This window comes from Chiloscyllium punctatum, chromosome 20, assembly GCF_047496795.1.
Source record: "Chiloscyllium punctatum isolate Juve2018m chromosome 20, sChiPun1.3, whole genome shotgun sequence".
NCBI classification, from domain to species: domain Eukaryota; kingdom Metazoa; phylum Chordata; class Chondrichthyes; order Orectolobiformes; family Hemiscylliidae; genus Chiloscyllium; species Chiloscyllium punctatum.
The window spans coordinates 90512828-90525137 of record NC_092758.1 but is presented as its reverse complement, the minus strand read 5'-3'; the positions used below and the strand labels follow the sequence as shown (position 1 = coordinate 90525137).

The following is a 12310-nucleotide window of genomic DNA, read 5'->3' as shown; positions in this document are numbered from 1 at the left end:
GTTATCTGAGGATCTTTAGTGAATTTCTGCAGTCCATCTTGTTGATAGTACACACTGCTGCGACTGAGTGTTGGTGGGGAGGGAGGTGGATGTTTGTGGATGTGGTGCCAATCAGGTGGGCTGCTTTGTCCCGGATGGTGTCGAGCTTCTTGAGTGTTGTTGGAGCTGTCCCCATCCAGGCAGATGGGGCTTAAAAACAGGGGTAGGCCAGATGGCTCAGTGACCTTGTTCTGTTACTCAGTGAGAACATGGCTGATGAAATGATGGTATCAAGAGGGCAGGACAGTAAGCAGGAAAGCAGCCTGATTTCCTCCTTTCGTGACTGGACTCTGGTCAAACTAGTGACCACTCAACCGCCTTTACTGGGCCCCACATGAGATTTTCCAGGGAACTCCACCACCTTTCAAGTCTGCGATCATCATCCACATCCACCTGAAACCCCTCCAACCCTACAAACTGTCACCACATTACCACCTTTCCTTCCTTATCCAGTCCTCCTTGTCACTTGTCAAATCTGAATCTGTCTTTTCCAGGATTCCCTTTTCCATCCCACCATTTGGGTTTTCAACTTGGCCGCAGGGGACTGAAGTAGACTTTGTTAAAGTTATAAATGACATTGTGTGCCCGCTGATTGGGCACTGTAGCAAAATAAAAACTGACTAATGGCAACTGACAAGAGGTGAATGGAAACTTACTAAATTCAAATTCCATGCTGTGGGGTAATGAGTGCACTGCAGACTCCCCCCCCACCCCCCCTCCCCCCCGCACCGCAGTGTCCACCAGTTTGTGCTGGTGCATACCACATATACCCTCTCGATGGACACCCAACCGGGAACATGAGCACAGAATAGGGGCAGGATCTCTGACTTCCTCCATGGCCTCCTGCCCAACAGCAGACCCACCAACCCAATGACCCTTCCCCACATGGGTTACCTGTAAACCAAGAGCAGGGCAGGGCAGCTGATATGCAAACATAAATTTAGGAGCAGCTCACCACCACCAACCTCCCCCCAACAAGCCATGAGACAAAAGTAACATGGGCCTGGCATCTCACAAACGGAACGAACCTACTGTTCTGTGGAGCCCTGTAGTCCAGAGCCCCTACCGTAAAGGGAAGTAACCCTTTGTAGACGATGCCACTGGGCATCTCAGCCAGAGGAGACTAGGGTATGTCCTAGTGGGAGGCAAAATTGAGGTTGTGCAGCAACAGCCCGTACCAGAAGCAGAAGGGGATTTCTGAGAGGGGTTAGGCTATGAGGTGCAAGGTAAATGTTTGAAAACTGCTTCACTTTATCCACTGAAGGGTTGACTATATGACTCATACTTTTCCTAATACTCCCATTCGGTTGAATGCCAAACAATATTGTAATGTACCTCCAAGTTCCAGCTTAGAGAACTTCAAATAATTTCCAGAGAACAATCCTTCTTCTGTTTAAATTTTTGTTACCACATCTTTGCCTTTAACAGCAAGGCCTTTGATCAGGGGCCAAGCTCTGATTATAGTTACTGAGAGGCAGAAACTCGCTTCACCGAGTGAAGGAGCTGGAAGCACAAGTATTAATTCATTGCAGATAAACCAAAGATCAACAAAAAGTTGATAGTAAGGGTGTTTTTGCTCAATTAGGTTTTCAATGTTTTTTTCTATTCATGCACAGGATGAGGGTATCACTGGGTAGGCGCTTTGCTAGTTGCCCAGGAGTTAAACTCAATGACATTGCTGGGGTCTGGAATCATATGTACACCCGACCAGATAAGGATGGAGGCTCCCCTTCTTAAAGAACATTAGTGAACCAGCTGAGGTTTTCAACAATCAATCCATGGTTATCATTAGAGTCTTAATTCTAAGTTTTTGTTGGATTTAAATTCCATTATGGCAGGATTTGAACCCAGTCTCTAGGGCATTACCTGTGTCTCTGGGTTCACAGTCCAGTGATAATACCACTAGACCATCTCCTCCCCTACTAATAAGCATCAGTGTGAAAATGGAGGGAGCAGCCAATGAAACCTTGGAATAGCACCAGGGAAGCTCATGTGGCACAAACCAGGTCAGAGATCAGTATGTGCTTTCTTACCCCATCTCCTTCCCCATTGCACTTATTAAATATCCCAAACAAGAGTCTACTAATGTAAGGAATTCTTTATTTGAAGTAATTTTATTTCGATCCACTATGTTAATGGAGGCCATAGAATGATCAGTAAACATCACGTTTAACACAAAGTCTTCATCACGAAGCAAAGTATTAATGTATTGCCTTATCATTTTCCAGATACTCCATTGTCTACAACAAACATAGATTTAAACAAAAATAAAAGGGGACAAATGAACCTTGAGCAGGTACAAATCACCTAGTGGTGGAAATGAGTGATGCCTGATGGGTGGAAAATGTTGATATGACAATGTAGTGGATAGCCTTCTCACTGGATGGAGTTTCTGTATTGTGTAGTCCACGTACCAATCCAATGAGACTGCATGAACAGACACATGTTTGTGTGGTGTAGGCATTATTGTTCTTTGAACTCACCTATGGATGACTTCTACACCATGCAGCGTGACAGCTAGTCTGGGAACAGGGAAAGGAATCGAGAAGCAAGGTTCAGGAAGGAGATTTCAGATCAGGACTACCCTCCCTAATTCTACACTCCTGGCAGAGCCTGCCCAATGTAGAAGGGGACTGGAATCTGGTTCAAAACTGGGGTCAATGCTTCAAAGGGAAAACTCGATTTGAAATTCCAACCCACTGTGTGCAGTTCCTGGGAGCAGACAAATCCAATGTAGATACATGGAGAAACTCAGTGTAACTAACAATCCAGATGGAGAAAGTGAGGACTGCAGATGCTGGAGATCAGAGCTGAAAATGTGTTGCTGGAAAAGCACAGCAGGTCAGGCAGCTTCCTGAAGAAGGGCTTATGCCCGAAACGTCGATTCTCCTGCTCCTTGGATGCTGCCTGACCTGCTGCGCTTTTCCAGCAACACATTTTCAGCAATAATCCAGATGGTACTGTTATAATCGCTAACAACTGCAGTCATTGAGGTCTAAGTCCACACACCATTTACCCAAACCTCATTCCCTGAGGAAAAGATCAGAAACTAGAGCATAGTTTACACAAACAGAATTTGCTGGAGATGCTCAGCAGATCTGACAGCATCTGTGGACAGAAATCAGAGTTAACTTTTTGGGTCAAGTGACCCTTCCTCAGAACTGTTCTGGTTAACTCTGATTTCTCTCCACAGATGCAGTCAGATCTGCTGAGCTTTTCCAATGATTTCTGCTTTTGTTTCTGATTTACAGCATCTGCAGTTGTTTTAGTTTTTATTTAGAGACTAGTACAGTTGCAAATCAAGGCATAGAGGGATTCCAGGAAAGTAAGGCAACCCTGCACTCAAGAGGACAACACCTGCACCAGCAAATCCACTCAGACATACTTAAAAGACTTGGCTTCAAAGACTGACTGTGCTCCCAAATCCATGCTTTGGCCTTTTCCAAGAGTGATCAAAGTGGAACATCAATGTAACTTTAGCAGGAACATTTCCTTCCTGAACTCAGATGATGATGAATTAAAGACCAATCCAGTGTAGGCTGATGGCTTTTGGTGAACATCAACATTAGCAAAGCTCCTGTTGCTGATGGGATTTTAAATTAAGCCTCTATTTTCTCATTCAGGACAATGTCAGAGATTGTACAGTGTTATTAGATCAGTCTGTTGTCGTACTCTTTCCCATATCAGATCAGGACCTCACAAACCCCCATCGAAGGGGTGCTTCCAAGAATAAGGACTTGAACCATTGGAACAAAGTAGTTCTGTTCTTGGACCAAGTAGGGATGGGGAGCTTACATAGCCCTACCAGGAGTCAGCTACAGCTGGAGAACAAATGTAAAATTACAGCCTTTCAGCTAATTGGTGAGAGAGCAAGATGGGGAGATGATTGAAATAATAATATAATCTCGAATGCCTGCAAACTTAACTCAGCATCAAGAATATCTTGCATAAAGGAATTGGATATGTACTTAGAAAGCAAATTTCGGTAAGGATGTGAGGCTAATTAGATAGCTCTTTCAAAGAGATCTCAGCAGCATGATTGGCCAACTGGCCTCCTGCTGCGTGCATTTTATGTACTTCCAACCTCATTGCGGGAGCAGCCCTTCATAAAGAAATGCAGTGTATAGACGGGGTCATTCCACATTAACAACAATTACAGGAAAGCAAACTGAGAGAACATTCAGGTCAGATCAGCATTCGGGAAATTCAAAACCCATTCTCACGTCAAGCACATCAACTTCACACAGGTTCCAAAACAAGCCAAACGTGAGAAGCTCTCATGTCAAGTAACCATATCCTTGAGGACCGTCATTAAGGGAAACAAAATAACTAAGTTTCACAAAACCTAAAATTGCACTAACCACCTAAACCACTGCATTCAGAGTTGAACATGGTGTCAGAGAGGAGCCTCAGTCAGTCCTCATTTTAAACCTTTTTAATTGTTACATTTTATGAGTAAATTCATGTGCAAGACCTGCCAGAGGCACTGCGAGATGAAAGAAACACCATCTCTCCTCTCCCTCCCCGGTCTAACTACTAAACAGGGTTGGGTTGGCATCATTGTGAACTCTTTAGATTTTTTTAGATTACATACAGTGTGGAAACAGGCCCTTCAGCCCAACAAGTCCACACCGACCTTCCAAAGAGCAACCCACCCAGATCCATTCCCCTACATTTACCCCTTCACCTAACACTACGGGCAATTTAGCATGGTCAATTCACCTGACCTGCACATCTTTGGATTGTGGGAGAAAACCGGAGCACCCGGAGGAAACCCACGTAGACACAGGGAGAACGTGCAAACTCCACACAGACCGTTACCTGAGCCAGGAATTGAACTCTGGTCTCTGGCGCTGTGAGGCAGCAGTGCTAACCACTGTGCCACCATGCCGCCCAGACCAGACCACATGTGATGTTCCATGTTAGAAAATAACCATATTTTGAGGTGAGTTTAATGAAAGCAGCAGGATAGATGCAAGGTGGCAGGAGGCATGAGTGAACATAACCAGATCAGCCTACTTCTTGCTGTGATTCTATATAATTCCATCAAACAACTGATGCAGCTTTTCCAAATGGAACCTGGAGAGGAAAGGGGACCATCAGGAGGTATTCCTGGGGTTGGAACAGAACCAGGAATACAAACCAAGAATGAAACTGACAAAGGAACACCCAAGCTCCGACAATAAATTTACAATTTTCCGAATGATACTTTCACCCAAAGCAAGTCCAGTGCTTATATTTGTGCTAATGGGTCAGTGGGCTGAAGAGTGGCAGATGAAGTTTATTTTTGATAAATGTTAGGTATTACAATTTGGAAAAACAAAGAAGATTTCTACAACTATAAGGAGGGGTTTGGGTAGTGTTGTAGAACAGAGGCCTTGGAGCACAGGTATATAATTCTTTGAAGTTTGCATCACAAACAGACAGAGTGGCTAAGAAGGCATTGAGCAAGTTTGCCCTCATTGCTGAGACCTTTTGAGTACAGGAGTTGGGATGTGATGTTGAGGTTGTACAGGATATTGATGAGGCTTCATCTGCAGCACTGTGCCCAGTCTGGTCGCCCTGTTATAGGAAGGATATTATTAAGCTGGAGAGGGTTCAGAAGAGATTTATCAGGATGTTGCTGGAGAGTTTGAGTTATAAGAAGAGGCTGAATATGCTGGGACTTTTTTCCCTGGAGTGTAGGAAGTTGAGAGGTGACCTTATGGAGGTTTATAAAACCATGAGGGTCATGGTTAAGGTGAATGGCACGTGTTTTTTCCCTAGGTTTGGGCATTTCAGGATTAGGAGCACATTTAGGTGAGAAGAGAAAAAATTAAAACAAAATTAGGCTTTTTTTAACACAGAGTGGTTTATGTGTGAATCATAGAATTCTATAGTATGGGAACAGGCCACTTGGACCAACAACTCCACACCGACCCACCGCAGAGTAACCCACCCTGACCCAATCCCCCACTCTATTACCCCTAGCCTACATATCCCTGAACACTATGGACAATTTAGCACGGCCAATTCACCTGATCTGCACATCTTTGGACTGTGGGAGGAAACTGAAGCACCCAAAGGAAACCCACGCAGACATGGGAAGAATGTGCAATCTCCATACAATCACCCAAGGCTGAAATCGAACCCAGTCCCTGGTGCCATGAGGCAGCGATGCTAACCACTGAGCCAGCCCATTGTGGAATGACTTTCCAGTGGAAGTGTAGATAAAGGTACAGTTACAATGGTTAAAAGACATTTGCATAGGTACATGAACAGGAAAGGTTTGGAGGGACATGGGCCAGGAGCAGGCAGGTGGGATTAGTTTAGTTTGGGAATATGTTCAGCATTGACTGGTTGGACCACAGGGTCTGCCTCTGTGCTCTATGATTCTAATGAAAATAAGCACAGATGGGATGCAAAATAATGCTTCCCCTAATTCAGCTGAACATTTGATTTTAGCCTAAACCACCGAAGTGCCCCTTTAACAATACCAGAATGAATCACTGTATTCTGACTGACAAACATAGCACCGAACATCACATTTTGGACAGTTCAATTTGCTACTATGGATCTGAACAGAGTATTGAGACTCATTGCAATTAGGACCAGCAGAGCCAAAGGGAGTTGATCCTAAACGATAGTCCTGGAACCCTGATCCCAGCATCAAAAACAGAATGCAAACGGCCTGAAATGACCCAAGCACTTGCACTCTCGCAGTATGAAGGCACAAACTGTTCATGAAGAAGGTGGGGGGGAGGGGGGGGGGGTTCAGAACTGTTAAGAAATAAGTTACCTCAGTGTAAGAAGTTAGTTTGGAAAGTCCAGACCAGAAGTGTTTGGTTAAAACCTTAAAGCTGAGAAACTCTTAATATCAGTGGACTGAAGGAGACGGTTATTAGATTCTGGAGACTGGGAACTGAAGGTTAGGTAAATCCAAGTCCTTTGGAGGAGGTAGACAAGGGCTTCTCTCTGGTGAGTGTATGATGAAGGAATGCTATTACAACTAATGCGATTACAACTTACTGCGTCTTGAAATGTTTAAACTTGCGTTATATGGAAATAGTTTGGTTTATTCTATAGTTTTCTTCATCCCTTATTTGCATAAAACCCTTGCTGTACTTTTGAAGCGAACCGTGCAACATTGCCTGCTTGTGTTTCAGTGAAAGACCACCTCAGTTTAAAAAAAAACTACACAAAATACAACCCATCAAGCCAGATTTCAATCTGGGATCTGAACTGTCCAATAACATCATCAGCTGGACTCATAACACAAGATTTTGAAAAGTTTTCATTGGCCTACAGAAATATTTAAACAATTATAATTTTTTGAAAAAACTAAAAATCAGTGTCACTACATAACAACTAGATTAATTTCACTGCAGCTTTTAATCTGCAGACAAGGGAATTTAAACTAATTTCTGACTCAAATGACTGGTTTAAGAAATTGCACTAACTTATCACTTTGCCATGATGGTAACATACAATTTTTTTAAATGTATAAAAATAATGGCCTTTGATCATTTCACATCCTGAAGCATTCTGGGTTTGAACACAAAATTGGCTTTTGTGAGCCATGTTTGTAACTAATGAAGAGTTGTCTGCAGCATTCTCTGTAGCTGAGAAATGTCCAGTCACCTGGCCGAATAGGTGACTTTTCAAAAAACAGATGGAACCAAGAGTTCCAATTTCTTCTGCTCTTGTTCCACAGCTCTACTCCCCTACCCCTCCCATTTCCGAAAACATTTACTTCCCAAGAATACAATCCCCTCGTTGTGCATGCACCAAGTTAACACAATTGCACCAAAAGCTACAACCATTCCCTGGTTGAGGAATCCCACACGAGTCAGATTTTCTCTTAAATGAACTTTCAGATATATGGATGTTGACCGATAACAGTTTCGTTGCTCGGAGGCTGTCAGATTTCAGAGGATTCGATTCTCTCTATCCACGGAAGGTTGTGTTTGCCCTCAGTGTCTGTTAGTTTCATTTTGGCAGCAATCTCCTGAACCTCCTGCTCCAGGACTTGGTTTCTTTGGTACATCTCTAAGTAGCTGGACTGCAGGCGTTTCTGATACTGTATGACCTTCTCCTTCTCATCCTGCCAGGTCCTCCGCTCCAGTTCAAAGCTGGCAGCCTGGGCTTCACACTGCCTGCGCTCCAACAGCAGCTCCGCCTTCAGCCTCTCAACCTGGAGGGCTAGGGCTTGAGCACTGTCCTCCTGAAGGCCTCTGGCCTTCAGATCGTCCGTCTGCCCACTCAGGAAGGCCTTCATCTCTTCAGATGTTCTGTTTCTCCTCAGGGAGGCTTCCTGGAGCAGCATGGCTTCCTCCTGTTGCTGTAGGGCATTAGTGTTCTCAGCCAACTGGATGGACTGTGCTTGCAGAGAGTCCTTTAACAGTAACAACTGCTCATCTTTGGTACAAAGCTCCAGCCGGACCTCACGCAGCAGCGTCTTGAGGCTGAATAATTCACTCAATTTCTCCGCCACCTCCGCTTGAGAGTCTCGGAGTTGCTGTTTCAACATGGCAATCTCGCCAGCCTTTTGACAAACCTGCAATGAGACAACCAGCAAGTTCATAGTTTGTTCTGGCCACTTAGAACTGAAAGCTATTCATTTAAAGCTCAGAGCACTGGAAGCTGGGTCATACAAAATGCATGTTTTCATTGAAGTCTGTCTTAATTGCTTAGTATCTTTTCGTTAAACCAGCCACAAGAGAGATGTGGAATTCATCCCTCAAATTATAGTATAACAAACCAAGGAGAAACCTCAACAGTGGATCTCCAGTGAAGAGAGAGAGAGAAATAAACATCTGAGTATGATCCACATCAACTCTTCTACTGTCAATCACACAGGAAAGGGTCAGGAAACCCTGACTACACATCTCCGCTATTCTGAGTTAGTGTGTTTACCTTTGATGGTTGTGTAAGTGTGATGTTTTACAAACAGAGGTAAAAGTGGCCCCTGTGAATATCCGAGGGGAAGAAAGACCAGTTATTACGGCTAACACAGACAATGAAATTACACAGGAAGCAAAAGAATGAGACATCTGTCTTCCTGGTTATTTCTGAGATTGGGTCGTCAAGAGTCTCAGGAAATAAGAATTGACTGAGCAAAGCTGACAGGAGCTGGTACTTGCAGGTGTGGTGCTAATCTCAGAGAGAGCAGAAATATCACAGGTTTCATCCCAGGACAGTTCTAAAGTTTAAAACAACCCTGTGTGAGAAAGGGTCAACTAAAATATGATGTGAGCACCTGGGAAAGTGTATACACCAGGCAGCAATGTTGGGATCTCCTTTGCATCATTCCTGACAAAGTGGATGATTATTTGATTTGGGTAGTTGGGGGCCATGAAGACACCCCGAAGCATTGGGATGTGGTGAAGGTCAGTGCTTCTCTTCAACTTTTGGCCCACTTCACTTGAGGTCACAGAGGGTGACTCACAGTTACCATGGCACAGAAACAGTTCCCTTCGCCCCACTGATTCTCGCTCAGCTGTGAATATACACTTGCTGTCGTTTGACAGGATTGTATCAAAGATGAAAATCCTCGGATTATGGGTCGAGAATTTTTGTTAGACTAAATTTTTCAAAATGTTAAGTCTTCCTTATTTGCAGCAGGCACTGTGTTCAGGGTAGGGGACGCGCGAGTGGGAGGTGAAATTGAGGAGGTGGTAAGAGACGGCCAAGAGGGGAAAAACAAGCCTGACCATTGATGGCTCCTAACCCTACTGATCAGTGCTATACAGACTGGGAGAAAGTGAGGACTGCAGATGCTGGAGATCAGAGCTGAATAATGTGTTGCTGGAAAAGCGCAGCAGGTCAGGCAGCATCTAAGGAACAGGAGAATCGATGTTTCAGGCATAAGCCCTTCTTCAGGGGTTCAGATTTGTTAGACATTGGGACCAGTTCTGGGGAAGGTGGGACTATTACAAATTGGACGGTCTTCATCTGAACCAGACTGGAACTAATGTCCTTGGGGGGAGCTTTTGCTACTGCTGTTGGAGGGAGCTGGGAACCAGAAGAGAAGACAAGTAGATAGCGACGTGGAAACTGGAGACTGTAAGAATCATGAAGTTAGCATTAAGAAGGGGAAGAGTAGGCAGAGAGCAGATGAACACAAAAGAACTGGTGGCCTGAAGTGCATATACTTTAATGCAAGGAGTATAGTGGGTACGGCAGATGAATTTAGGGCTTGGATTGGTGCCTAGGAATATGACGTTATTGCAAACACAGAGACTTGGTTGAAGAAAGGGCATGATTGGCAACTAAATGTTCCAGGATATAGACACTTCAGACAGGACAGGGAGGGATGTAAAAGGGGGTGGAGTTGCATTGCTGGTCAGGGAAGATATCACGGCTGTGCTAAAGGAGGACATTATGGAGGGCTTGAACAGTGAGACATTATGGGTGGAGCTGAGAAATAAGAAGGGCGCAATTACATTGTTGGGGCTGTACTACAGGCCTCCCAACAGTGAGTGTAAGGTAGAAGAACAAATAGATAAACAGATTATGGAAAGATGTCGAGGCAACAGGGTAGTGGTGATGGGAGATTTTAATTTTCCCAACATTGACTGGGGTACGTTTAGCGTCAGAGGTCTGGATGGGACAGAATTTATAAGCAGCATCCAGGAGAGTTTTCTAGAACAGTATGTCAATAGTCCGACGAGGGAAGGGGCCATATTTGACCTGGTGTTGGGGAATGAGCAAAGCCGTGTGGTAGAAGTTGCGGTGGGTGATTTCTTTGGGAACAGTGATCACAATTCTGTAAGTTTTAGAATACTCGTAGACAAAGATGAGAGTGGTCCGAAGGGAACAGTACTAAACTGGGCCAAGGCCAATTATATCCAAATTCAGCAGGAGCTGGGAAATGTAGTTTGGACACAGCTACTTGAAGGGATAGTCCACATGTGAGATGTGGGAGGTTTTCAAAGATAGGTTCAAGATAGTGCAGAATAGGCATGTCCCGTTGAAAGCAAAGGATAGGAAAGGCAAGATTCGTGAACCGTGGATAACAGGAGAAATTGTATGACTAGCCAAGAGGAAAAGGGAAGTATACATAAGGTGCAGGCAGCTAAGAACAGAACGGGCCCTTGGACGAATATCGGGGGAGTAAGACAAATCTTAAACAAGGAATCAAGCGGGCTAAAATGGGTCATGAAATAACTTTAGCGAGCAGAATTAAGGAGAATCCTAAAGCATTTTATACTTATAGAAGAAGCAAGAGGGAAACTGGAGAAAGGGTTGGTCCATTAAAGGATAAGGAAGGAAGGCTGTGTGTTGAACCTGAGAAAATGGTGAGATTCTCAAAGATTACTTTGCATCAGCATTCACTGAGGAGAGGGATGTGAAGAATGCTGAGATTAGAGATAGAAGCTTGTTTACTCTGGATCACGTTGACATGATGAGGGAGGATGTATTGGGTAGGCGAAACGTGGACAAATCCCCAGGACCGGATGGGATCTATCCCAGGTTGCTGAGGGAGGCGAGAGAGGAAATAGCTCGGGCCCTGACAGATATCTTTGTAGCAACCTTAAATACAGGTGAAATGCCGAATGACTGGAGAGTTGCTCATGTTGTCCCCCTGTACAAGAAGGCTAGTAGGGAGATTCCAGGTAACTACAGACCAGTGAGCCTGATGTAAGCGGCGGGAAAGTTGCTGGAGAAGGTACTGAGGGATAGGATATATTTATATTTAGAAAAGAATGGGCTTATCAGTGATAGGCAACATGGTTTTGTGCGGGGGAAGATTGTGTCTTACCAACTTAATAGAGTTCTTTGAGGAAGTGACCAAGTTGATAGATGAAGGAAGGGCTGTACATGTCATATACATGGACTTTAGTAAGGCATTTGATAAGGTTCCCCATGGTAGACTAATGGAGAAAGTGAAGTCACATGGTGTGCAGGCTGTTCTAGCTCGGTGGATAAAGAACTGGTTGAGCAACAACTGACAGAGAGTAGTAGTTGAAGTGAGTTTCTCGAAATGGAGAAAGGTGACCAGTGGTGTTCCACAGGGATCAGTGTTGGGGCCACTGTTGTTTGTAATATACATAAATGGTCTGGAAGAGGGCACTGTTGGTCTGATCAGTAAGTTTGCAGATGATACGAAGATTGGTGGAGTAGCAGAAAGCATAAGGGACTGTCAGAGAATACAGGAGGATATAGATAGACTGGAGAGTTGGGCGGAGAAGTGGCAGATGGAGTTCAATCCAGACAAATGTGAGGTGATGCATTTTGGGGAAGGTCTAATTCTCCCACTATACTGTAAACAGAAGAGCCTTTAGAAAAG

The 12310-nt window shown here is 44.3% G+C and overlaps 1 protein-coding gene across 6 annotated transcripts in view; it reads right to left on the bottom strand.

The window, feature by feature from the left end:
• Positions 1-2122: 2122 nt before the first annotated feature.
• n4bp3 (NEDD4 binding protein 3) overlaps positions 2123-12310 on the bottom strand; it is a 129251-nt gene continuing 119063 nt past the window's right edge. For all 6 annotated transcript variants that reach the window (XM_072591203.1, XM_072591205.1, XM_072591206.1 and 3 more), the window contains exon 4: positions 2123-8575. In XM_072591203.1, the coding sequence (XP_072447304.1) occupies positions 7940-8575 (636 nt within the window). In that variant the 3' untranslated portion in view covers positions 2123-7939. The remainder of the gene's footprint in view (positions 8576-12310) is intronic.